Raw genomic sequence first — 26,971 nt, 5'->3', positions numbered from 1 at the left:
GCAGGAAGTAGCTTTGGAGAGTTCCTCTTGAAACAAGAACACTCCATTTCCTGGAGATAAAAAATAGATTGCTGTTAGGAGCAAAGAAGTCCACTTCTGGGAATGGTGACTTGGTCTAAGAGCAAATACATGGCCGGGCTTCTAGAGCATCTACAGAATGTTATTGTAGATCCGTGAACTCAGAAATAAGAGAGGCAATGCTCTGTTAAGGGCTGCAAGTGGATTGACTGTGCCACATTCACGTTTGTGCCAGCTCATCAGCCCAAAACAGATACAGAGCAGCTGGAAAGACAGCAGCAAAGAGACACAAAAATTATGACCTTCACAAGTCCTTTCCAACATCAGCCCTTATGTGATTCTGATGGTAGTGTCTGTGGCTACCAAACCTACTCAACTGAAGGACCAAAGGCAGCAGGAGAAAATGCCACACAGAATCGCAGTAATTTTGAAATCAAAATGGATTCCAGAAAAACAGAACAAAACAACTCCAATGCACATGGAAAAAAAAGGACAGCAAACTAAGAGAAGAGTCCATCATGTAGCAACAGAGTGTTCAGTCTTTTATCGGGACTTTGCGGTTGCAAGTCAATACCTGTAAGGGTTATGTTAAAGGATTATTTTAATAGTGACCATACACCTAAACAAAAGGACCCTCTTAGGTCTTTCAGCCCAGATTCCTCAGTCTGTTAAAATAATGTGACTCACTTTTGTAAGGGAAGGAAAGTTTTTGAACCCAGAAAATCTTGGTATGACCAATAAAAAGTCAGATGTTGAGGCTTCTTCCAGAAGCCAGCTTCTACAAATTAAACAGCATCTAGAGACAGAATTCCTGTATTGCCTTGGCTGACAGCATACAATCTTCTAGCCCTAAATATAGATCTATGTAAAACTGGATATTAACAATTTGAGCCTTTACCATATAAAAGGAGAAGACATTACCCCATTACAACATTTTAAATGCTAGAAGCTAGATTTTGTTGCAAAATGTACAAGGCAACAATAATACATGCCAGTTTTCAGTATATTAAGGGCTGTGTTTGTTAACGTCCTGAGAAGACATGCATCTGTAGTAAATACAGAATGTCTACACAGAATAAAATCCTTCCCAAAACACTTTGGAAAATGTAGTTAAAACAGCCATGTCATCAAGCAGCTGCACTGATTTGGAAGAGTGTGTTTCAATTCATTAGATCTGGGCCTCTCAAACACCTCCTGCCACAAATGTGGTTTCCAGCAGAACCAGCAGCGTTAGGAGCTTCCAGAAGATAATAGCCAGCATCAGCCTTTGTGACCTGCAGAAGCCAGTGCTCTGATGGTCTCTGAATTGAGAGCTGATGAGCTACAAAGACATTTCCATGGCCAACACCCAAAACTGAGAAAATGTCCAAGCACTATTTTCATTCTCAAACCAACATTTGTTTGAAATAAAAGTGAAGAGTTTCTTCAAGGGTGTGATCAGTAAGGACTTACACATGTGAGATCTTTTTATGTCCTATAAGAGAAAACCTTGGAGCCCGAGGTCATGACAGAAATTGTAGAAAAACTTTTCAAGATCTCTGAGCATTTGAGTAGCTTCCAGTCAAGCACATAAACAGTACTTCTGCCTCTTGGACATTTGGAATCTAAACATCATCTCTTGCTTTTTTCCCTGAATCTGTCAGCGCAGTTTGGTGAAAGTTGCAGAATCATGGGATCACTTAGGTTGGAAAAGACCCTTAAGATCATTAAGTCCCCTCAAGGAAGCAGCTCTCACCTTAGAATAGGAAGTGTCTCCCTCTTCAGTGCAAACAGAGATCCCAGGGACTATTTTAGTTGTTAGGAAGTGCAGCCATGTTACTGCCTGGAAGGAAACCCAATGCCTTTTGGCAAGAACAGCTTCCATCACCACTTAGGGCTGGCCCCACAGTAACAGATTTGATTTTGTAGCTAGGTGGAACCATCCTGTGCAGAGCCAAGCATGAGGTAAACAAGAAGCCTGTGGACAGCCAGCTCTCTGGCACATGAAATCTGAATTTTGATTCACAGCATGGATTTCCTTGTTCTGAGGATTCTTAACTGAATGATTTTATTAGTGTGCAGCTTATCAGTATGTTTTAAAGCCAGAATGTGGTGGCAGATTTTCTCTATCCAGATGAACACAGTGTTTGTATTACATGGCCACACTTGCAGAAAAGCATGGATGAGTGAATAACCACCTTTTGCTGAAGTCAGGCATTCTGTCTGGAAATGAATTTAATCCAGACTTGAAAAGCTTGCCTGGAGTAATCTCTGTGTACAACATAAACAATGTATGGCCAGTTATCACCTCCCTTGAATAAATACATACATACATTACACAGCAGATGAAACATTTTTTTATATCAGTTATTTTTTTAATAACTGATTTTATCTAGGCATCCTGGGCAATTCTGATCCAAACTTATATTACAGCTGAAATGTAAAAGTAAACTTGTTCACCTTTATTCTATTGAAGTATTGTGGGGAAAAAACCCCAAACAAATAAGCAAAAAAAGGTTTTAATAATTTCCATAAAATTCAGAAATGCTCTTCTTTCAAACCTGCAGCTACTTCCCCAAACCCATTTCAGTAACTTTTCCCTTAATACACAATGATTCAGTATGTTTTATACCTCAGTTTAATTACATGCTGCTATATCCGTTTCAGAACTGTAATTTACCTTGTGATTTCCTTTGCTGATGCTGAATAGAAAGAATGAGGGGAATAAATTTAAAAAGTGGCATTTTGGTTTTAATTTTAGAGTTAGATGGGAAGAAAAACTTCAGCTATCAACCAGTCTGACTCAAAGGCTTGAACTTAATTTCTTTTTAAAATCCTCAAAATCTTATTAAAAAGACGATAAAAAACAGATGTTTTCTTCTTAGTACAAATTTGATTGTCTTTCATTGTTTTGATCTTGCAGTCATATACAATGTAATCTACATTAAAACAGGTATCTGCATCCAAACTTCATGTTTCATTGGTGCTATCTACTGGTAAGGTTTTATTGTAACTTTTTATGATAAATTTTGTTTAATTGTTTCAAAAATTAAGTATTATGTCAATACACTGCAATTGACAGCCAACACTATTATTTATGGAAATTGCTCAGATTTGTAGAAAAAAACAAAGCATAGCTACATCATGCTAAAAAGAATTCCATCTTTTGCATAAGTTTAGACTAAGAAAAAAAATGAGAGAGATAATGTCCAGTACATGAACATATGAACAGTTACAAAAAACTGCAGTATCTTAATATCTTAATTTCTCAAAGTACTTTTTTTCTTTCAAAATTGCCATTGGTAATGTTTCTATAGTAACTTCTGTAACACAGAGGACTATTTTCTGACTTTAATTGAACTCATGCATCTAATGAGTGGCTCACACTGAGACAGCTATTCTTTCTATTCATCCCAGACTTGCCCCAGTTAGTGGGCAAATTTCCACCAGACTCCATAAAAAGAAAAGCAGGCCTGATGGGGCAGAATTCTGAGGCTGCTTTAGTTGCTGAACAACATAAACAGAAAGTTAATGGGATTTGCAAAAGTACCTGCAAAATCATAACAAAATTCTCATTGATTCAATAAAGTATTATACGAATTGAAACGTACAATCCTGCAGAGTGTCTCATAAGCTTATTAATTAAAGGACTTTTTGATGCCATAATTGTGACCACCTCTCATGATTTATCCCACATGTAAAATAATAGTCTTTAAAGTCTTTCAGTTGTTAAAAACCATCCTGATGATGGTTACAAGTTATCCAGCCTTTTTACTTCGCAAATGGTATTCCAAATTAGAAAAAAAAAAATCCAAACATTATCAGTCATTGATGGAAATATTACATCTGACTAATAATTAAAACTGTGACTGGCTAATTCATGTAATTGTTGATATCTGTTGGGATGAAATGGAGTGGAAGTGCAGAATACAATAAAATGAGTAATAGGCAGTCTGGAGGATTCATCTTTTCCTGCTTTGTACAAAAGTGAACTTTCCATAGGACAAGGAGTATTTCTGCTACCCAGGAAAAAAAAAGGTCAGACACATTAGCAGCAGCTTACATAATCTTATATAATGTATTCCATACAGTTCAGTAAGGAATTTCTTTCATAGCTTAATTAGCAGAGGCCACTTAAAGGGCAGAAGTTTATTATATTTGCAGATGTTTTCTCTCGTTGCAGTCTAAATTAACTTGGTAGTTGATCTTCATTCAAATTACAGTTAATTTGCCAAGATATCTGATACAGTCTTAGTATTTAATACAGTATTATCTTAATCCTCACATAAATTTATGTGAAAATGTGATTTCCTTTAATTTTCATTAATTAAAGCAGACTTATTCCACAGCATATGCTGGGTTTAATTCCTCAAATATCTGAAAAAATACTAGAAACAAAAAAGGGTGGTAAATTTAGCTAGTTGCAGCCAGAAGCAGCTTAGATTCTTTGTCACACGGACTCATTTTGTGCAATATTAAAGATTAATGTGCTTTGAGTATCAGCATCTGCCCGAAGTTCTGTATATACTGGGTTTGTATATAGTAACATCAAACATTTCAGAAATTAAATTGCTGTTACTAAAACTTCTGAAGCTGGAGTAAGTGGTGGCAATGGAGATGTCACTAGTACCAAACCTCTTATGGAGCTGTTTAAAATGGAGCAAACATATCTCATTGTAGTCACAATATATTTCTTGATCATCTGGATCAGCATAGAATCCTTTGTGACTTATCTGGAACCTTGCAAGCAAAAAAGCATTTTGAGATTAAACTTAATGCTGTGTTAATTAGCAAGAGTTTCTGAATGAATATTGCATTTAGCAAAACATTGTTCACTTTTGGATTGCTGAATTGGAAATTGAGGAAATGCAAACTTGAAAACTGAAAAGACTGTTTAAATCCCCAGGACTCAGACTACAATCTTGAATTCAGTGTTCATGCTTTTATCTTCGGGAGACGAATCAGCCATGGTGTTTAAAAAAGAATCACGTTGCACAATACAGTCTGGAAAAGTGTGAATTTGGAAAGAACTTCCAGCTGGAGTGCAATCAGCCTCCAGGTACCCTTGTACAGTTTAGAAGTGACTTTGATGGTTTTATTCCACAAATACTGTAATTTAAAATGGGAAAGAAAATCACTGTGACAAAAATGAGGAAACTGATCAAGAATGATTGAATGGGAAAGGTGATTAATGGAGAAGTCTTTTAAACAAAGATGGAGATATGAAAAGGAAGTTAAACGAGGACAAGAAAAGGCTGTCTCCTCCAGTAGTGCAAGGGTATGTTAGCTGGAGATGCTGCAAAGATTAAATAAATCAGATCACCAATTTAGGAAAAAAAATCGTGGGTTTTAGTGTTTTCCCATATGGGTTTGTCAATAATGTAGGTGAGCAGGTTGTTTCGGTAACAAAGCATGCTTATATTCAAGATTTAGCATCCAGAATGATTTAAGAAAAAAGAGCATCAGGGAGATGTACACAGAGATGCTGACAAACAGTTTCAAATTCAACTCTCTTTAGTTAGACATGCAATTGTCTCCAGCCTGCAGAGGCTGTTCTTAGTCTCCACAAAATCCTGCACAAATCTCATTCCTCCTTTCCTTACGCTTCACTGAAGGGTGCAACGACTGGAACGAGTTCGCTGAGATCAGACGCCTTGCTAAGGCTGCCCAAAGCGGCAACCAACCAGACAACCGAACTGCAATTTCAGGCAGCCAAAATACTATTTCTGATGTAAGAAAGGTTTTGTGAAGCGCTTTAAAACGTGGCACTAAACTCGTAGATGTTGTACAGGCGGCTTCCTCAGCCTGTGCGCCCCTCGGGCTGTGAAAGGGGGAATTTGCAGCGGGGAGAATCTCGTACCCAGCTACCGGGAGCGGGCCTCGGACAGGACAGCGGGGCAGCGCCTTCTTCTTCCCAACTGTCCCCCGGCAATGCCCATACCTCTTGTAACAACCCTCCTGAAAAATTGTTTCAAAGCCCGCCAAGTCAGCCTGGTACAAGACAAGGGCGAGTCGCAGGGCACGTTGCCGGCTCGGTGCCGAGGCTGGGAGCCCTTGGGCCGGGGGCAGTCCTGGCAGCGGGGATGGGAGAGGCTCCGCGGGGCCGGCGGGCGGGCGGGGGGGCTGGGCCGGGCTGCGCTGGGGGCGGAGGACGCGGGTGGGGTCTGGCTGTGACTGATGGGCCAGATGCGCTTCAATGTTTTAGAAAAGGGGGGGCCCTGCAACGCCGGCGCGACTTTGGCCACGGCGTGTGGTGCGCGGCTGACGGGCACCGGGCTGTGCCCCAGCGCCCGTCCCTGCCCCTTCCCGAGCGGAGCGCCCATCGCCGGCCAGCGGCAGCGATTCCGGGCGGGACGCGCAGCCGGGGCGCGGAGCGCGGCCACAGCCACAGCCAGCGGAGCGCGTCTGCCTTGCCTTGCCTGGCCGGCGACGGGGAGGATCCGCTCGGCTCCGCTCGCCGAGGTGAGGGGGAGACACCGAGCAGGTCCGGCCGGAGGGCCTGCTGGCCGCGGCCGCCGCCGCGCAGCTTTTCGCCCCGGAGCCGCCCGCACCGCCCGGGACAGGCAGCGCCCCGGCCCCGGCGCTGCGAGCGGCGGGCGCGCTGTCCCGCGGCTGACGCCCTGTCCCCTCTCTCCGCGCAGGTCGGCGCTGACGGCGGCGGGGGCAATCCGCCGTGCCGCGCAGCCATGCCCGCCCTCCTCCTGCTCCTGCTGCTCCTCAGCTGCCGCGCCGCCGCCGCCGCCGAGGAGGAGGACGGCTCCCTGCTCCGGCCCGGCCCGGGCAGGCAGAGCGCCGCCGCCGCGCCCCCGACGGCCGCCGCCGCCGAGCACAACGCGTCCCGCCCGGCCGCGCTCCCCAAGGGCCCGGGGGCGGCTGCGGGGCGGCCGCGCTCCGCCTCGCCCCCCATGTGCACGGGGCAGACGGAGATCAAGGAGACTTTCAAGTACATCAACACGGTCGTGTCCTGCCTGGTGTTCGTCCTGGGCATCATCGGCAACTCCACGCTGCTGCGGATCATCTACAAGAACAAGTGCATGAGGAACGGCCCCAACATTCTCATCGCCAGCTTGGCCTTGGGCGACCTGCTCCACATCATCATCGACATCCCCATCAATGTCTACAAGGTGAGGAGGGGCCGGGGATGGATTCGGGAGCGGGCGCGGGGTGCGGCGGTCGCCGCTCGGTGCTCCTTGCCGGCCCCCGTCCCCGCCGCGGGGAGACGCGTCCCGTCCTGGCTGGGACACACCCGTGGGCTTCACCTCGCGACAAAACCCGGCCGGAAGGTGGTATTCTGGTCAGATGTGGTGCCTCCGCAGGCGGCACCCTCTCTGTGCCTCAGTCCCATCCCTCTCAGCGTCCAGGCTGGGAATGGGGCAGAATGGAGGTGACCAAGCTCTGAAAATCACCTGGAAACAGGTGCGGTCGTAGGGATAAAAGAATGCAATGGATAAATGTTCAGTGGGCTGGTCGAGGAATGGAGGTGAGACACAGACGACCCTCTCCTGTGGGTACCACTTGGTCCCTTGACTTTACGTGAGTCTGTGCAGTCCCTTTCGGCGCGGGGGCTTTTCTAGGAAAAGCCAAGATCGTTCAGCCAAGCGGTTTTGTACATCTCTTGGTTGGGAGGCAGGATGCTTTCCTGTGCTGAGAACCCTTTCACCCCTTGCCAGTGTTGCAGCATGGGCAGCTGAGAGTGAATGAGCCGCACCTGCTCCTCTTGCAACTTCAGTAGTCTGTGCTTTGACTTGAAAAGACTTGCCATGGAGGGGAGACAACCCCCGTCTTCTCTACCCAGTTTGTGCAATCCTACGGGACTAGTTGGGCAGTTGAATCCAGCCTCTAGTTGTAATCTAGCACTCTTTGAAGATATACTGATAATAATAGAGCTCCTTCTGCTCTTAAAGTTTACAGTCTGGATCCCTGAGCACCCATCAGTGGCTTCATAAAGTGAACAGAATAGCATTCACCTATCACCTTCTCTTCACTTTGTATGCATGATTGTACACTGGGGGTTGTTACTTGTACTTCCAGAAAGCCACATTGAAGGGACTTTGATTTTGATATATTTTCCTTATAGTTATCCCAGAAGCTGCTGAGAGGAATCTCCTCTCTTTATCATTTTAAAGTATTTAAGTATTACAAAGTAGGGAATGTCATCATTGTGTTAAATTCATGATCCAGTTAATTTGGATTACATATTAGTTCTCAGATTTGAAGTTTCAGTAGTTTTTATACTATTTACACTCTCTTAATTCTTGTGAGAGGCATGTGCTCTTTTGAATAAAGGTGGAATTTAGAAAACAAAATAACTGCTTTAAAAATGTGTTTTTGCAAAAAAAAAATATGCTGAACAAAAAGATTCTTTTCATCTCAGAAAAATCAAAAAGATTAAATCAATAACAGCTGTTCAGTATGAGACTTTGCAATGTCAGTGATAATTTCAAAATTAATGTTAATATGCAGTAATATACCTCAGTTCTTATCTTGATTGAATGTCACCAAGTGTATACTCATGAGTAGGTTGGAGCAGGAGGAGTAAAGGGTCAGACTGCTAGTGAATAAATGTTATACCAGCTGCAGTCTGGGATTTTTATTGTGCTATTGATAATGCTAGGAGCTGTGCAATAGCTCTCAGGTGCTAAATCTCCCTCACTACTACTCATCTTACTGGAGAGCCCATAATCTCTTTATATTATCCCTTATAATAATGAGTGAAATATTTGCTATTTTAAAACAGAATTTCTGAATAAATGCAAGTTAAAAAACAAGGAAAAAACACCTCTTAGATACTATGTTTATTTAATCAAACTTTTGAGGGCAGTTTGAATTGATAACTTTTTATCAACTCTACATCCCATTTCATTCCAGAGCAACAGGGAGAATACATACAGTAATGCAATAAAAAACTGGCTTTGATCACTCAGCAGTAAAGCAGAGAAGCAAAGGCTTCCTCAGTAAATCAAGTGTATTTAGCAATTGTAACTTGCAGTTTGAAACAATTTAAGACGGCATTAAACTGATCCAGATTCAGAATTTGCTGCCACATTGTCAGTAAGGCAGCTGCATGAAACAGTGTGAGAGAATTTCTCATGTTAATAAAATGGAGCAGTTCTTTCCTCTACACTTGCCCTAGAAAGTGTGAAAGTGTCTGTGAATGCTCTCCAGACAGACACATAGGAGACAATCCAAAAGCTGCACTAGAAGAAGTTTATATTAGGTATTAAAATGGAAAACTGCAAAAGATGTCCCCTGTGACTACTTAAGTAAACACATAAGTAGCTGAAAAAGTGCACAAATGAAAATTGACATCTCCTAAACTGAGGGTATCGAAAGAAAAACAGGTGTTACCTGGATAGGGAGGCAAATGCACTCCAATGCATAGGATGCTAATTAGTCCATTGCATTCCTAAATTTGAATATAATGCAATATGTTCAGTGGGAAATGGATAATATCAGAATCTGTTACACAGTCAGTAAACTGGCTATGAAATGAAGGCTTGAAGGGTGTTCAGTTCCAGCATGTAGAACCTGGCAGATCTTTTTGGCATTCTGGGTCTGGGTAAATGGTCTGGGTTTGCCTGGATCTTGAGCTGCAGAATGGGAAGCAAAGTCTGAGACAGTCATTCTGCAGTATGTAATGTTTTGGCAATGCAGAAACTTTGCAAAACTGCTACTAATTGGATGTGCAGGTGATTCTATGCAGCTCCACTAAACAGAGTAAGTCCTTGTTAGTTTGAGGCCACAAACAGCAGTTAGGAGCAGAGGGATAGACTAGGTTGTCAGTGAGATTTTTATGTTCTTGTCTGCACTTGAACTTTGGAGGACAAGACAGTGGCAGCTTGTGCACCTGACAATGCAGGTCTGCAGTTCTGGACAGTTTATGCTGACTTTCCTAAGTAGATAAAGTTGCTAAGTCCCATGTCTAAGACACCAAAACATCAGGACTGGAAATTCCAAACTTTCACTTGCTTTGTCTCTCATAGGCTTAAAATCACCTAGTAACATGCTTTCTCTTGTGATGCACAAACAACATCTCTCTCTCTCTTATTTTGTAATATTTACTCCTGTATATTAAACCAAATTTATTGTTATATCCCAGCAGCGTTTTAACAAGGGGGGCAATTTAGGCTGTGCACATTATTATGGGGTGTTCTGAACTCTTGACTATCAACTAATGTCTGAAGAAGAATGTCTACCTGGCAACACTGGCATAGGTTCCTTTTTCTTAGACCTCAATGGAAAAGTGGAGAAAAACATTTCAAGGGAAGGAAAAAATCTAGTCTTCATCCAAGCCACTAATCAAGGGCCAGAGTCAGCTTTGTAGGCACTGATTTATTTTCATTAACTTTATTTAAGGATTACATAAAAATTATGTAATGTATCAAGCACTGGAAATACAAGAAAGACCAGATTAGGGACTCTATATACTCTATATACCATTCAGGCACAAATTGGCTCCTTTTTTAATCAAGCTATTCTCTGAAAAAGGCTCTGAAGAAGATTTCTGTGAAAATTTATTTGTGGTGAACTTTTTAACTCTTGTAATGCAAGCACCTGTAGGCCATGCATTATGATAAAGCCAACCTTTTTCTGACTTTCTAATCAAGGTACTTCTCTTTAGAAAGTATTCTCACTCTTCCATATTAGAACTCTTGGTTGCTGGTTCTTCTGATGTCAAAGATAGTGACCATTTTATTGGAAGAAATGCATTATTGCCTTTCTTTTAAGGTCTGAACCACTTACTTGAAGTCTTGCAAAGCTCATCTCAGAATTTCTTACACAAAGTTTATTGATTTCTAACCGTATTAAGCTAGAAGTCTATTTTGGTTAAGAACCCTTTATGGTGAACAAGTGCAAGTTAAAGGCACTTGAGAAAGATCTGAATTGTCCAGTGGAGGAACCTGTCTGGACTCTGCAGGCAGTGGTAGGGAGAGGTAGCTTTGTTCTGTGTTTAGATGGGAGCAGTCCATTCTGAAGTCAAGTGTACGGAGTAGTGGAAATGTCTGAATGCTGTTAAAAGTACACATGCATAGTTTTCATGGTGGATCTCCAAACTGAAGTAAGTTAGATAATGCTAGTATAGATTTGTAAATTGAAAGTAGTTTTTTTTCATTAGCTATACATTTGTTGTGTATACATTCACTTGTATAAAACATGCACGTGACAAATTTCAAAGCAAGGTTTGACCTGTTTTGGCTTCATCTTCTACCCTGTATTATCCATCCCAATCTGATAGCAGCATGGCTTTCTAAGTGATTACTTTTGATGCAATCTTTCCACTGGAGTTGTGAAATTGCAGAAATTTTTTACTTCAACAGCACATTACGAGGTTTCTGTCATTTTCAAGGTGACTCTATAAAATTGCTTTATCTTAAGTGGTTTTTTTATTAAGTTTTAGGAGGAGTTATAATAAAGATACAAGAAAATAAAATTATTGCATGGCTCATATTAAGATTTTAAACAGTTTATTGGATGGGTCAGTAAAGCATTCCAAGCTGTGCTTGAAAGCAGTAAATATATTTTCTTGTCTGTAGGGGCGATCCTCACCCTGACATAATTATCACTAAATATTAATAAGTTTGTAATGTTGTCTTACTTATCTAATCATAACCTTAATTTCCTGGGAAAATTTTCTGTTTGAAAAATGGTTGTTCCTGTAAAATATCTGTGTGACCTGCCCATGTCAAAAAAAACAAATCAGGTGAAAATCTACCTGTCATTTCAGAGATACATTGAAAAACTATTGTGTGTGAATTAGATGTAGAGCTGCATGTCTGGTTTCTCTTATGCCTGCTGTTTAGAATGATGAAAATCAAGTCCGGTGTCCTGTGAGCGAGGTTTGCTGTGAACACACAGCTTGGCGGAAGCGCCAGTTCCTGCTCTGCGTGTCCCGTGGGCATTCCCTGCTCGGGACTGGGACACTGGCGGGAATATTCGCACGTTTTGCTGCTCCTTCCTGCCCCACTGCAGCCCGTGGGTTGGAGCCAGGCATCAGCCTCCTGGCTGGGGACCACAGCAGCTGAGCCCCAGAGCAGCACATCGTGCTCTCTGCCCGGCTCGTTCCAGCAGCAGAGTGAGAACATCTCTCAGCTCTTGCTCAACTAAGGGAAAGCAGAGTGGGAATTGTGATTTGCAGGTGTGTCTGTGAGTCACGGCATCTCTTGGGGCTTCTTCCATAGCTCTGCAGCTTGCACATCAGTTTAGGCTCAGATTTGTCTGGTCTGAGAAAGCCTTGGCTAGGCATGCATCAGATGTATTGGTTCTTTTAAGTATGATTTCACTTCATTCATCACAATGTTTTCCTTTTCCTTTTGATCTATTTCATCGTAAACACATCTCTGCTGCTCAGCAATTAAAACTTTGCCTGTGTAAAATAAGTGATTTTAAATCATTGAAAAGGTCACTCAGAATCCAGCCAGTGGTAGAGTACTCTTGGCATCTTACTTATGAAAGCACAACATTATTTTTCTCTTTGCTGCCACTTGGCAGTATCTCCTCTCGTGGCTCCAAGTCATTTGTCATTTGTAAAATGACAATCTTTTTACAGCTACCCTATTGTGACGCATAAGAGAATAGTCTTACTCATACAAAATTACAATAAGCTACATCTGTATTTACTAAGAGTTATCATTGTCCATAAAGGAGATGTTCCCAAATACTTTACATTGGATCTTCACTGTACTTCAAGGCCGTATTTGAAGGGGCCATAGCCATACAGAGAACAGACAGAAGCATCAAGGAAACATACTTCAGCAATCAAAACTTTTTTTTTCTTTTACTTTCTTAATGTTTTCAAGCTTTTGATGTAAAGCTTGTGTCATTAACCACTTGCAATACCATGATAGAGAAACTTGTGACTCATGCATTAAAATGCTCAAATTTCACAATACATCAGATGCAAGACATAAAGCACATGTTTTTGCAATCCAGTGCAGACAGCTGCATGTCCATTCTGCCCTGATATAAGCTGGCTGAATGAAAGTAATGTTTTTGTTATGATAAACCACCAAAGCTAATGCACCCTTTCTCTCAGTTGACTGCATTCAGTCATGTGCCACGCCTCTATAATCCCAAACTGGAGCTGGCTCAAATCCAGTCAGTTTGGAGCACAGGTGTGACTGTCTGCACCTGAGTGATAAATATTAGTTCAGCAAAATCTACAACATGTGGCTGAACTGCTATGATTTTAGGGAAGAGAGGCAGGGAGTGTCTACACACCAGCTAGATGTAAATAAAAGTTTTTAACAGTTCCTGCCAATAGAGATTTGACCAAATTTCTGCGCTTACTAACAAATAAAAAAATATTTTACTTCAAAGTGCTTTTTTAATGAGTTCTCTCTAGTCTAGTATAAACTCATGTACAATGTACAGTAGGTGCCATAAATAAGTATACAATGTACTTGCTACCCAATCCTACATTTCTGTGGCAAATAGATGTGAAAGGCTGGAATTTCACTGCCTGATATAAATCAGTTCAGGTGTCATTCAATTCTTAGGGTGTAAATTTAGAATACATGTAATTATTCACATTACAGTTTTAATAGTAGATTGTTACTGTCACCCCCTTACAGAAATTCAGAAGTTGTTTCAGGGAGAGGCTTTACTGAAAATACTTTAATTACAGTCTATGCTATTTTCCCACATCACATAAGCAAAAGATACTGTGTGGTTATTACAACCTCATCCCTACTTCCTCTGCTTTATTACTTTCCATAAAATTCTTGAGAAACATTAATCCTTAGAGTTAATTTCTCTGCTTCATTTCTGTAGAGGCATTGAGGCATTGTTGTATTTATTGTCTTACTTGAGTAGATCATTGAAGAAATAGAAAGCTGGGCCGTGTTGCATTTTGTCTACTGCTGTTCTTTAAAAGATTCCATTGCAGCACAGAGCTAAAGCAGGTATTTGGAGATGTTCTAGTATGTGAAAATACTGGTGGGCACTTCACAGAGGTTCCCAAAAGCCCATGGCCATAAAATGTTCCTAACTTCCTTTGTGTTCAAATAGAATTATATTTAAATTATATCAGGACTCCTTAGAAAACTCTCCTGGACCTTGTAAGTGTTTACCCTTAGAAGAACATGTCTGTTTGCATAAGGATTTTGCTGAACCAAACCAATCTGAGCAGGCAACCCTATGGCTACCTTCAATTATAGAATCATGGAATAGGAAAGATTTCTTAAGATCAGGTCTAACCCTCAGCCTTGCCACCACTGTGTTCATCCCTAAACTATTGGTCATGTCCCCAAGAGCCACATGTACATTTTTTTTTAACTCTTCCCTGAGAAGCCTGTTCCAATGCCTGACAGCCCTTTCAGTGAAATTTTTCCAGGTACCCAATCCAAACCTTCCATGGTGCAACTTGAGGCCATTTCCTCTTGTCCTGTGGTTTCTTACTTGCAGAAGAGGTCAACCCCCACTTTATTACAGTCTCTTTTCAGGCAGTGGTAGACAACAACAAGGTCTCTTCTTCTCCAGACTAAATCTCAGCTCCCTCAGCTGCTCCTCATGCAACTTATTCTCCAGACCCTTCACCAGCTTTGTTGCCCTTCTCTCAACAGGCTTCAGCACCTCAACCTCAATGTCTTTCTGGTAGTGAGGGACCCAGAACTGGACACAGCACATGAGGTGTGACCTCACCAGTGCCAAGTACCAGGATAACCACTGTCCTGGTCCTTCTGATACCAGGATGCCATTGGCCTTCTTGGCCACCTGAGCACACTGATGGCTCATGTTCAGCCAGGTGTTTCTAGCACTCCCAGATCCTTTTCTGACAGATCTTTTCAGCCACTTCCTCATCACTCTTCCAGCCTGTAGCACTGCATGGGGCTGTTGTGACCCAATTCTTGTTGAACCTCATACTCTTGGCCTTGGCCCATCAATCCAGCCTGTCCAGAACCCTCCTTAGAGACTGTAGCCTTTGTGGTTCCCAGAAACATCCACGCAGTATGATGAGCTATTCTTCCATTCTTACAACCCTCTTAAATGAGTTGTTTGAAGAGACCCTTGTTTGAAGCCAAGGGAAAGATTTTCCAGCCTCTTTTGGGTAGTCCTCATTCTTCCTTCTCCTTTTCCATTTTGTAGCCCTGTATCTGCAACAGATTCCAAAGACCTCATTTGAAGAAAGTTATGAAAAACAGAGATGGGCTTAGATAATCTAACTAATTACAGAAACTCCAAAAGTTTACTCTTCTATATAACAATTGCGTCTATTTCTTGGCACAACCCTTGTTGTGGAGAATGTTGTTTAATGAAAACTGGAAGATTTGGCTGCTGCTCTGGTATATTTGACCATCAAAGAAGCTCACAGCAGAGTTCAAAGGCTAAATGTTGCTAAACTGAGGCTACAGATGTTTGCCTGTTCATAGAATCAGCTGTGAGTAAGGTGCTTTCTGTGTCCAGTAAATCTTTTCCCCTAAATCAGATAAAATGTGCAGCTGGGAATGTGACAATATTTCCATTAAAGTCTATGATTCAAAGTGTAAGTGAACCATCCTAAAGTGCATTGTGCTGTTTTCTCTATTTTTTACTACTTAAAAGTATGCTGAATGTGCAAGTAATCCTTTTGGTATTATTATACAGAATGTTGGTGAACCGGTCAATAAAGACCATTAGTGAAGGATTCATCTGACGTTTTTATCTGCTGCAAAACATTTAGATCAAACTATCTGTCTGTGCTCCTTGAGTGTCCTTTCATTAGTCATTAGATGGTCAGCTAAAAACTGGGGGAGGTACATTTCTCTCCAGTGTTGCCTGACTTCTCAGCTGATGGAGCCTAGACACTAAGCTTCAAATAAACCCCACCCCAGATATGCACCTATGGCTTTGTCCCTGTTCTGATCAGCCTCAAGTAATTTTCTGTATTTTTCTGATCAAGAAATATGTTATTTGGAATGTATAAGAAAAGTAGTGAATGCTCAAGGCAGATAAAGACAATTCAAACATGAGAAAGATCCAAACCTGCTCTGTAATTTTTTCCTATAAACACTGGGGTGATGAAAATGAAGCAAAAGGAGTTGAGTTTGCAGGGCTTAAAGAGGCAGGACTAAGACTTAAGTGATACCCTTGTCCCACCAGGATGTGACTATACTGCTACTGTCTAGTTTTTAGGACACACATCTCAGGGGCTCCCTCATGAAAAGGTTCTTCCTGACTAAGTTTTGCACAGAATCCTAAAATGGCTTAACTTGAATGTTAGCGGTTGTCTAGTTCCAACTTCCATGGCATGGCATGGGCAGGGAGACCTTTCAGTGAACCAGATTGATCAATGCCCTGTCCAACCTGGCCTGGAACACTTCGAGAGGTTGGATTTTCACAATATCTCAGTTTAAAGCCAGTCCCTCTTTGTTCTATGACTAAATGCCCTTGCAAAAAGTCCCACTCCAGCCTTCTTTCAGGCCCCCTTTAGGTACTGAAAAGGTGTCCCCATTACCTTCTCTTCTCCAGTCTAAACAGACCCCATTCATCCTGTTTTCATAAGACAAGACCTGGTGGAAAAGGAAAACAGTCAAGACAGAACTCCATGTGTCAGCCCTGGGAATGACTTTTTAAAAAATAATTGTTGTTTTCTTTTCACAGCTGCTTGCAGAGGACTGGCCCTTTGGTGTTGAAATGTGCAAATTAGTGCCCTTCATTCAAAAGGCATCAGTGGGAATCACAGTGCTGAGTTTGTGTGCCCTCAGTATAGACAGGTGAGACCCATTTGGCATTGAAGTCTCTGATTTGTTTCCTGTACAAGCATTGGCTCAAATTCACCTTTCCCTCAGCTGATACAATGCAAATAAAATGAATTTAAGCCTGTTAAACTGGGTGAGTTTTCTTGTGTTTTGAAATTGTGTGTGCTGTCACTTCAGGTACCGAGCAGTCGCTTCTTGGAGTCGCATTAAAGGAATTGGAGTGCCAAAGTGGACTGCTGTGGAAATTGTCCTCATCTGGGTCATATCAGTGATCCTGGCTGTTCCAGAAGCTATTGCATTTGACATGATTACCATGGAGTACAGAGGAAGGTACCTTAGAATCTGCTTGCTTCACCCCACACAGAAAACATCCTTTATGATGGTAAGTCACTAACGTGGATAAAATCTCTGGGAGAGTTCCTTGGATCTTGGCAGTGTTGTGTGGATTGTAATGTGCACAGGTGTATGTGACATGAGTATAATGTTCAAATGAAATACTGACATTTCTGAAGCATACTGGTTCAAAGAAGAGCATTCAGAAATATTTGACTTTTTGTGGGCTTTGAACGTACTGCTGTCTTGTCCTGTTTTCTCACCTGTAATTTACACCTTACAGAAATGCTTTTCAGGACAGGCTGACCAATTAGTTACAGCCCCCTTACAAAATTCTAGGCATTTAATTTCAAACCATGTTTATGCTTTGTTTTTTCTCTACAGTTTTACAAACAAGCTAAAGATTGGTGGCTGTTCAGCTTTTACTTCTGTTTGCCACTGGCTATCACAGCATTTTTCTATACTCTCATGACTTGTGAGATGTTACGAAAGAAAAGTGGGATGCAGATTGCTTTAAATGACCACTTAAAACAGGTAAAAATTTCTCCCTGGCCACTCTGTAACTGCTAACTAATAACTTTATTGATTTTCCTGCCAGATCATTCTGTTCTTGTATCACTTTAGGATTAGAAGCAAAGTGAACTTTCCTGGCAGTGGTGCTGCTGAACTCATATACATATGTATAAATCAGAGCCCTCAGGAACCTAAGATTTTAACTGAAAATCAAACAATTATTTCATTCTTGTTTTGTTCTAATGTTTCAGTTTTTATAGGTTTTATTTCTGCTTTGCTGTAATGAGAGTTGGCTATTTTGTGATGCAAACTGAAGTCATGCTGTAGTCTAGAAGGTGGTCCTATAAAACTGTTAATTATTTTGAAGAAAGTTCTTGCTGAACCCTAGCGAGGTTAGCAGTATATGTTAGCAGAACATGTTCCAGCAGACATTCTGAGGTACTAGTGCCCCAGACACAAACATCAGACATCACTAGAATTAAGCTATGATTGTTCTATAATGTGTATTTGTACTCCTTTCCTCTTACCTGGTTAGAGCTGTAATTGGAATCTCTTGGGGCATTTAAAATAAGATGTGAGATCAAAGCATAAGGAAATGCAATAGAAAACAAGCTGGTATTTGAAAGTGATCTAGAAGACAAATATGTTCTTAATTTTAATTTAAATTATTGCTTAAACTAGTGTTTTCATAACCTCTATTTTTCATATTATTACTCATACTTCTTGAAATAAGAGATATATCAAATCAGTGCAAGACATCTAGAACAATAGAAAAGATCAAGCACATATTCCAAGAAAATAAGCTATTTGATGTTTTCCTAACTCCTATTGTGATAGGCTTTTTTATCTTGTTTATTAAACTTTTGGATATTTGAAGACAACAACAATCCAGAGGGGGAAAGAGGAACTGTAACACTGTTCTGTCCGATTTTTTTTCTCAGAGACGTGAGGTGGCCAAAACTGTGTTCTGTCTGGTACTTGTTTTTGCCTTGTGTTGGCTCCCACTTCACTTAAGCAGAATCTTGAAACTCACTATTTATGATCAGAAGGACCCCAACAGATGTGAACTTCTAAGGTGAGAATGCAGAAATAAAAAGTCTGTATGTTGGGGGAATTCTCAATAAGCATGTTTGGATTTCCTATTGAACTAGCTTACTCTGTGTAGTCAGTTGTCCCTGCTTCTTCATCCAGGACCCTCTGCTTTCACTCCAGTAGCAGAGAAAGAAAATTGTGAGGAATTCCCTTGCTTTTCCCCACCTTCCTCTTGACCCTTTTTGGGACTGTTCTTCTGTCATGTGGGGCTATGAGAATAGAAAGGGGATTTCTGTCCCTGTTTTCCCTTTCAACAGAGCAACTAGGATTCAATTTGTGCAAAAAGACTTTGTGAACATCTTCCAAAAGTTAAGATGGTTGGATCTCCCAAAACTACTTTCACGAGAATGGTCTTCAGACCATTCAGACTTTATTGTTGAGTATAACTGTTACCTGCTTGAGTTAATCCTGTTGATTTAAGTCCCATTACTATTCCATTTAATAGCTAGTCTTGATTAGTGAAACCAAGTCTAATGTCTATAGTTGTAAACCTCTACTAAGCCTTTTTAAAGCAAATGAGAAATGTCTCACTTTAATTTCCACACAGCTTTTTTCTTGTGATGGACTATATTGGTATTAACATGGCTTCACTGAACTCCTGCATCAATCCAATAGCTCTGTATTTGGTGAGCAAAAGATTCCAAAACTGCTTTAAGGTAAGTGGCTGCTGGGAGTTGCTCCTCTGGTTGAAAAATGATGACAGTAGTAGAATTCATTCCTTAACATGCCCAAAGTGTTTTAAACAGTCATAAAATTTTACTTTAAATTTTACTTGGGTTATGGTAAATGTTCACTCCCTCTCCTGCTGAAGCTCTGTAGGAAGGAACTGAGGTTTGAAGGTAACAAAAAGAGAAAGCAAAAGAGCAGAGTGTACAATGAACCCTCTGGGGACCATGCTAATCAGTGCTACATCACTTCCTGACTGAAGCTGGCACCCAGTACTTCCAGAGCCCTGACAAAGCAGACTCAGTGCGTGCTGCAGAGGTTCACGTAGCCATATCCTCTGCATCCTGCCAGGGAGGGTGCTGACCCTCATCCTGACTGAGCACCTCAATCAGTCATGTGAGGCACAGGGTGCAAATCTGTCCTTGTCCCTTTCCAGTGCCAACATTTTATGAGCCAGACCTGTTTGTAGTCCTGGCTTGGTCTGAGAGAATAGAGCTGGACATTAAATTCTCCACACAGGCTCTGGATTGTATGTGGCTGGCAGCCCATCAGTCCTTCAGCCTTTGTGTCTACTTGGAAAATATGAAGAGTTGGGCTTTTTTTGTGAACCCTTACTATCTTTACACACTATATTGAAGTCCTTACATTGCTTATGGCAATTTTTTAGATTTTTCTTTTCTTGCCGAGCATTTAACCACTGGCCACAGCTAGGGTTATTGCCTGGCTGTTTAAATTCCTTACTAGCAAGATGGAAGCATCTTTCAGTCAGTAGCCAGTCAGCTCTAATTCTAGTAGTATTAATGTGTTTCCCACATAATTGTGACAGCACAGGCTGCAGAGGTTTTGGTGTTGGTCTTGTCTTCCCTGTCTATGCTGCTGGCTCCCTGAAAGAGTCACTGGAGCTGAAAGTACATAAGAGATCTCCAGCATCCTGAACATGGAAGTAAGTGGGTGTGAGGAAGGCACTTCCAGCACCCAAAGGCCAGACAGGACCATGAGAAAAAGGACTGCAGTACATCTAGTAAATGTATGAATTATATGTAGGTTTTCAACTTTCTACCTTCTCTTTTTTCCATCTCAGAACAATGAGCTAAATAGCAGTATCTTGCTTAGAAAGCATAGATAAGAATGCTTTTCTTTTCTCAAGAAAGATTATCAGAGAAAGGAAAACAAGCAGTCATAATTTTATTTTCAGATGCATTTAGAATTGCAGACCAGATTTGATGGGGCATGTGTGTGTATGTCTGTTGCTGTATATAACTACTCAGTATAACTCTTCCTGTACTCCAGCAGTAAGGTTGTTAATGAGCAGTTCAGAGTTGAGCCCCATTTCTGTGCTTTGTGCTCTAATCCCAGAGCAGCATCTTGCACATTTGCCATTTCCTACTCTACCCCTGAGAAAGGGCAGCTTTTCAGTGCATTTTGCCACGTGTGCAAAAACAGAGTGATGTAAAACGTTTATTTCTTTTATTTTAACAGTCATGCTTGTGTTGCTGGTGCCAATCCAAAGATCTGTTGTCCCTGGAGGAAAGGCAGTCCTGTTTAAAGTTCAAAGCTAATGATCACGGATATGATAATTTCCGCTCCAGTAACAAGTACAGCTCTTCATAAAACAAGCATAAAAGGTATATTCTCTTACATTAATGCTGGTGCCTTTTTAAGTAAAAGTGGCAATTACTTTTGACAAGATGGCAGCATCCAGAAAAGTCTAGTTTTGAATTTGCACAAAAAAAAAGAACATTAAAAAAATTGTCCTAAAACTGTGTCACATTGAAAACCATGGGCGTTTATGAAATCATCATTTATGGAACATGAAGAGAAGCATAGAAAGAACAAGTTATTGTTAGCACTTGAATACTTCTGAATCAGCACTTCCAAATGATCTCCACTTCCTGTACATTAAGTTTGTATTCTCTGTAACACTTGTAGGAACTGAAGTCACAGTAATTATTAAGCAGCATAATATCAAGTTAATTGGATCAAAGCCATTATTATATATAACTCAATGTATTATCTTTTATAAAGCAAATTAACCACCATCACTATTGTGATTTTTTTAAAATAAAACACTAAATACTTTGTAATAGAAGTCTAAATGTTAAAAAGTAGAATTTTTATGTGGTATATTATAGAGGTAGCTACTGAAAATATTAAAGGATGCAGTAAAGCCAAAAGTGCATTTTACTTTGATGATTGTTTTTACCTATTATTGTCAGAAGGAACCTCCCAAGGGCTCTATAAATTCCTTTCTGTTGCCACTGTGTGTCTTAGTGCATTTGCCAGCACTTTGGGTATGAGTATTTGTGTCTACTGATAGCAGAGAGGAGAAAAACACACCAGAAGCAAAAAATTAACACTAGTAGAAACATACAGAGAACAGGTATTATGTCAGCTGTTGTTTCATTTTTTGTTGAAAACAAATGGATGGTATCCTGTGTAAAAAGTGGGCATTCCAGAGCCTGATGGTTCTTTGCTGGAGATACTTTTGTGACAATTTAAAACTGTTTTTGCAATCCAAATACTGTCTTGGGGCAAATTTTTTTAGAAATAGTGTGTGGAAAACAAAATTATAACCAAGATAAAAAGAGAGAATTTGAACTTCTATCACCATTTAGATTTAAATCTTCATAAAGAAAATAATTAATGAACTGTACTTTTAGAGAAGAGTACTATGTAGCATACTTATCTTCATACTGTTTTAAAATATATTCTACTTCTGTAGTTCCATATTTATGGGCCTAAGATGATGTGTGATTAGTTTCTGCTTCTGTAAATAGTAGTGAAATGTAATTAATTGTAAAGTATTAAGATGTGGGCAGGACCCTGCAAGAACAGAAAAAGATAAAGATGCCTGTAGTAAACATGATGTGTGTTGCCAGGAGCAATGCATATTTTGGATGTACATGACAGGTCATTCTTTGACTTTGTATTTCCTGTTAATTTGTTGCAGATGTCCCCAAAGACTTATTAACATATTTCATGCACTAAGGCATGAGTTTATCAAGAAAAATTGTCATATAACATGCTTTTATAAAAGACATGTTTTCAATAGGCTTGGTATTTTATTATAATAAAATTATTTATCAAAACTCAGGAATTTTTTTATTTTAAATTTCCAGATCTCAAATGCAAGGATTTTTATATTTTTTTCCAGTCTTGATTAACTTCATATTTTTTACTAAAGTGCCTTTAAGGTGCTCAGGATGAAAACAGCTTCCATTAAAATGTTCAGCTGATGTTACCTTAGATGGGTTTCTGACTTTAGGTAGCTACAGCTACCTTGCAGACAGCTAAAAACGGGGCGGTGAGCCCCATTCCTGGTGTGGCCCCCAGCAAAAGCTGGTAAATGAATGCTTGTATAATCAAGCTGAGGAGGACCCCCTGCACATGCATTTGGGCATGGGCACGTGTGTGTTTGTGTGAGAGTGTGTGCAAGCGTGTGTGGTGTGTACCATAGAGTTGCTGTTTCCATCTTGCTGCAGCACATCCACTCAGCTGCTATAATGCTGAATTTTTATACATATAAATCTATTTTAGGTTTCCTTCTTTACATTTTTACCTTAATTTTCATGGTAACTTTCTCACAGTAAGCCATGGATATCACTTCATATCACCATACCTGCATCTATTTCTGTGAAATGTGTTTTATCTGTTAAGGATGGATAATAAGTGAAATCTTAGATTTGATACTGGTCAGTGTTATTTTCATCAAGTTATATCATTACAGTATTGTACATGTATATTATTGTTATTTTTATTTAAAATATAGCTGTTGTATTGGCAACTTGTAACATACTTTTCATTTTTTCCTGGACTAATTCTTTGTTAAGTCCTGCTAAGTCAGATATTTAGGTTTTGCAAATAAAGACCATATATACTGCCCCTTTTTTGGGTTCATATATAAATATTAGTACGCTCTTTATCATTTTTTCAGTATTATTCACAGCAGTATTTTTATTGAAGCTTTCATTTCCTGTAATAAACATTTTCAAAACTTCTATTCTTATACAGTTTTAAGATTAACTCTCCTAATACTCCACACAGGTGCTTTCTGAAATCCTCAGTACAGGTTTGTTCCTTCATTCACTGAAATCAGTAAACATTTAACCATTCAATTCAGTTTGAGCAGAATTAGGGCCCAACATCGCTCTTTGAAAAACCTATCTGACACTTGCCACTTTGAACAGAAAAGGAGAAAAAGCTAAATACTTTTTTTTTTAAGGAGTTGATTAGAAAACATAGAAAAAGAGGGTGAAATCAGCTCGTGGGGTAAGACATCCAGGCCAATGCTCTCTAAGCCTCAGGTAGGGTCACAGGTAGCAGAACAATTGCAGAGAGACGCAGGAGTTGGATGTGCTTGCCCCGAGCCATGCCACAGAGTGAGAGTCATCTGTCCCAGTGGTCTGAAGAGTTCACACAGAATGGCTCAAGGCAGAAAAAACAAGAGACTGCATCACAACTCTGTGTTTTTGCCTTCAGATAGCAGTTAGATTTTAATTCCCAGCTGTTCAGAATTCTGCCTACTCTGAACTGAAACACTGGTACTACACCTCAGAGAATCAAATGCAAAAGTTGATGGTTGTGGAGCATCTGCTGTGAGCTGTGACATTTCAGTGTCCCAAACAGCTCATAATCAAGACACAGCTGGCTTGGCAAGAGAATGTTGTATGTACTGAAATTATGTTTAAAGGATTTTTAAAAATTGTTCTGTATAGTTGTGTAAAATAATTCTATATTTCATTTTCTGTGATCACTTAAAATAGCAACTTCTGTAGATCAAGCAGTGTAAACATTCTAAATTGCCAATAAAATATTTGTAATTTTGATTCTTTACAAAAAGGTGTCTGACCTTTTTTCTCCTAGGGGGTCCCATTTAATTGCTAAACAGTGACAGTGATGTAAAAGAAGTAAGCAATCCTAATCTAAATATCAAAGCTTTTGGCTGGGATGGTTTTATATAGCTGTTTGAAAATTGGAGAGAGTTCAGACTTGCATGTGTTGCAAAATTGTCTGATGTTTATTGGAACAATCGTGCCTATCTTTGCTCTGCTTGTTTTTGCTCAGAATGTCAGTGGCAATCTGTTCTCTACACACCCTTATATAGTCACAAATCCTCTCGTGTTTGAGACAACACAAATAAAAGGCAAGAAGCTTTTAGTTCGTTAATTTAGAAGTTTATGCACTCAATGCTGGAATATGCCACATGAAAACCATCATCTCTTTATATGCTGACAGTGTAATTTTGTGTATATCTTAATTTACCTTTCTTGAAAAAGTGGGAAACTGTATCAGACTGAATATGCTGTAACTGGTCAAATATATAACTTTATTTGCTCGTGGTAACTGTACATCCCAAAATATGTTTGATGCTACCGCTGTTTTGTTGCAAATAGTTAAGTTTCCTTCTGTTTACTTGGTGGCCTGTTGCATCCATGAAGATTTGTCTTTTTTCATGGTCCCAGGACCTTTAGCATATAGTTTCAAGTTTCTTGTGCCTGGAACAGAAGCGCCTGTGGAGATGAGATCCCTTGTAAGCAAATGTTCTACTTAGTATCTCTCATGGCCTCTTCATTGCTTTTCCCTTTACCTTGTGCTGTGGTCCAAGGTCTCCACCAACCACTCACTATGAGGAAGCACTTTTTGCACTTTTTTTTTAAGATCCTACAGCCTTCTACAGGCTGTAGGCCATAACTGCAGCTTGTTGTCAGTTTTCTAGACATGCTAGAACTTTCCCAGCAATGTGCATGTACAGGTATCTTACACTCTTCAAACACTGCCTTACTCTGACCACTCTTGAGCAGGGCAGATTTGGCACTCTGGTGTGGGTGGGGCAGGATGGCCCAGCTGGTAACCTGTGGCTGGGTCTGGTCCACAGAGTGATTCACATTTTATGGCACTGTCCTGTAGCCTGCTGCTCTGACCGCCACGTTCTTGTACTCTGCTCAGGAAGGCAACAGAGTTCTCCAGGTACATGATGTGCTCTTGGGTTCAAGTTTCTAAGCCAAGTTGCTGAACACTTCAGAAGACTAAGGCAGACAAAAAAGACTTAAAAGTGCTGTCATTTAATAAAACCATGACATCTCTTTGGACTTGTCAGCCCTCCTATGTGCTGTCATTTAGCTGTGCAGGCAGTGAAAAGGCACCGCACACCTCTCCCCTTTTCTTACTATCCGTAAGAAAAATCTACCATAATGAAAAGTAAAACCTTCAGAAATTACTGTTTTACCTTAGTGTTCAGTATCCTAAACCTTCATGAAATCATTGTGACAATCCAAGAATGTCCTGATTGTGGGAGGTAGTATCTGGAAGGAATTTTAAAGTACAATGTGGGAAGTAGCCAGACACATCAATATCTATATGATACCCATTAGTAGATATCTTCACCTTCAGTGTTGCTATAAAACTTTGCATCTTGTGTAGCCGCCCTAGCAGAGTGCTTTGGAAAAAAATGGGAGTCAAATCCTAAAACCCAGTAAAACCTGAAAGGACACACTGACGAGGAATTAGGGTAACCAGACCTTCTTCAGAAATCACGTCCTCCAGAAGTTGCTTATACTATTTTTGCTCTTGGGTGAGTGGGATGAGGGCAAGCATTTGTTGCCCTTTTGCCTTTTCATGATCTTCATTTCCCAAAGTTTGTGTAACTCATACACCAGATTGCCTTGAAGAAACACATCGATGGTGAAACCATCACTGAAAGGGAGTCAGAAAATGGCTCTCATTTGAAGCTATCAGGGAAAAGAATAATGACAAATCCCCAGAAAGCTCACATTTTTCCCACATAAATGGGTTCAACACATGCAGCAGGAGAGAAACATGTCAAGTTAGCAAAACCAAAACTGGTGGATTTGGTAAGTTTTAGTTGGAGCTGTGAGTGAAATGGCAAAGCAATTCAAACAAACTGGAATGTTTTTTTCTTATTTAAACTGTAATAAGTATCATAATTGCTAACAGGTGTTCACAGGACCAGAGTGGATCTTGCCAAAGATGCAGGAAGCTTCTTCCTGGAAAGCAGCTACAGCAGGTAGCACATCCTACAAATGTGGCCCCACTGATCTTGAGGAACTAGCATAGATACAGCATGAAAGGCTTATATCTACTGTAGTCAAATAATCAACACATGCAGTAATCAGGTACATAAATTTTTGATGTGTATTTTATATGATTACATAGATACGAATACATATGTATTTATATATTTATACCTGTGCATATGCAAATAAAATAGATTTCATATTATGTAGTATAAATTGTGTGGCATACAGAAAGCTTTTCATTAGTTTTATCTGAAAAATTTTCAATGAAATAAAGAATTTTTGAAAAAACCATATCACTGAACAAAATATGACCCACTGTCTAAAAAACTACAAAGACACCATTTGTAATGTGTTTTATCACTTTAATCTCCTATTTTTGAATTTTAAGGGATTTTTAATATGTTTGGAGACAATTTACATTTGTTCATGCCATAATATGAGTAATGTAAGCTATGTGTGTCACCCATGCAAACGATGAATGTCTGCCTAACCACTTGACTTGTCTATTGCATTTTTAAACTTTATATTCATTAGCATGAATAATAAAGATTGCTGAGCACTGATGGAAGTATTTTTATTGTTTTCTGATGTGGATATCAGTTTATATTTATAAAAGTTTGAAATGTTGACAAATCATGCACTACTCACACTGAATGG

At 40.2% G+C, this 26,971-nt stretch overlaps 1 protein-coding gene across 2 annotated transcripts; it reads left to right on the top strand.

Annotated features, from left to right (window-relative positions):
- Positions 1–6,245: 6,245 nt before the first annotated feature.
- On the top strand, positions 6,246–26,771 carry EDNRB (endothelin receptor type B). Of its 2 annotated transcripts, XM_058822985.1 has the most exons (9): positions 6,246–6,459; positions 6,639–7,121; positions 16,576–16,688; positions 16,851–17,055; positions 17,391–17,540; positions 18,461–18,594; positions 19,159–19,267; positions 20,757–20,902; positions 26,232–26,771. In XM_058822985.1, exons 2-8 carry the CDS (start codon positions 6,684–6,686, stop codon positions 20,886–20,888), a joined length of 1,281 nt encoding a protein of 426 aa, XP_058678968.1. In that variant the 5' UTR covers positions 6,246–6,459; positions 6,639–6,683; the 3' UTR covers positions 20,889–20,902; positions 26,232–26,771. The 2 variants fall into 2 exon arrangements, with proteins under 2 accessions (XP_058678968.1, XP_058678962.1); XM_058822979.1 differs by lacking the exon at positions 26,232–26,771 and having other exon boundaries at positions 20,757–24,074.
- Positions 26,772–26,971: the final 200 nt, after the last annotated feature.

The sequence above is a fragment of the Ammospiza caudacuta genome, chromosome 2 (genome assembly GCF_027887145.1).
Source record: "Ammospiza caudacuta isolate bAmmCau1 chromosome 2, bAmmCau1.pri, whole genome shotgun sequence".
NCBI classification, from domain to species: Eukaryota; Metazoa; Chordata; class Aves; order Passeriformes; family Passerellidae; genus Ammospiza; species Ammospiza caudacuta.
The sequence above is the reverse complement of the archived record's forward strand: the minus strand, read 5'-3'. Positions and strand labels throughout refer to the sequence as shown.

Bases quoted from the DNA above. Each gene is read 5' to 3' on its own strand.
- EDNRB (XM_058822985.1), top strand. From the start codon at position 6,684: ATGCCCGCCCTCCTCCTGCTCCTGCTGCTCCTCAGCTGCCGCGCCGCC. The intron at 17,541-18,460 runs GTAAAAATTTCT...TTTTTTTCTCAG, and splicing joins TAAATGACCACTTAAAACAG to AGACGTGAGGTGGCCAAAAC. The intron at 18,595-19,158 runs GTGAGAATGCAG...ATTTCCACACAG, and splicing joins AACAGATGTGAACTTCTAAG to CTTTTTTCTTGTGATGGACT.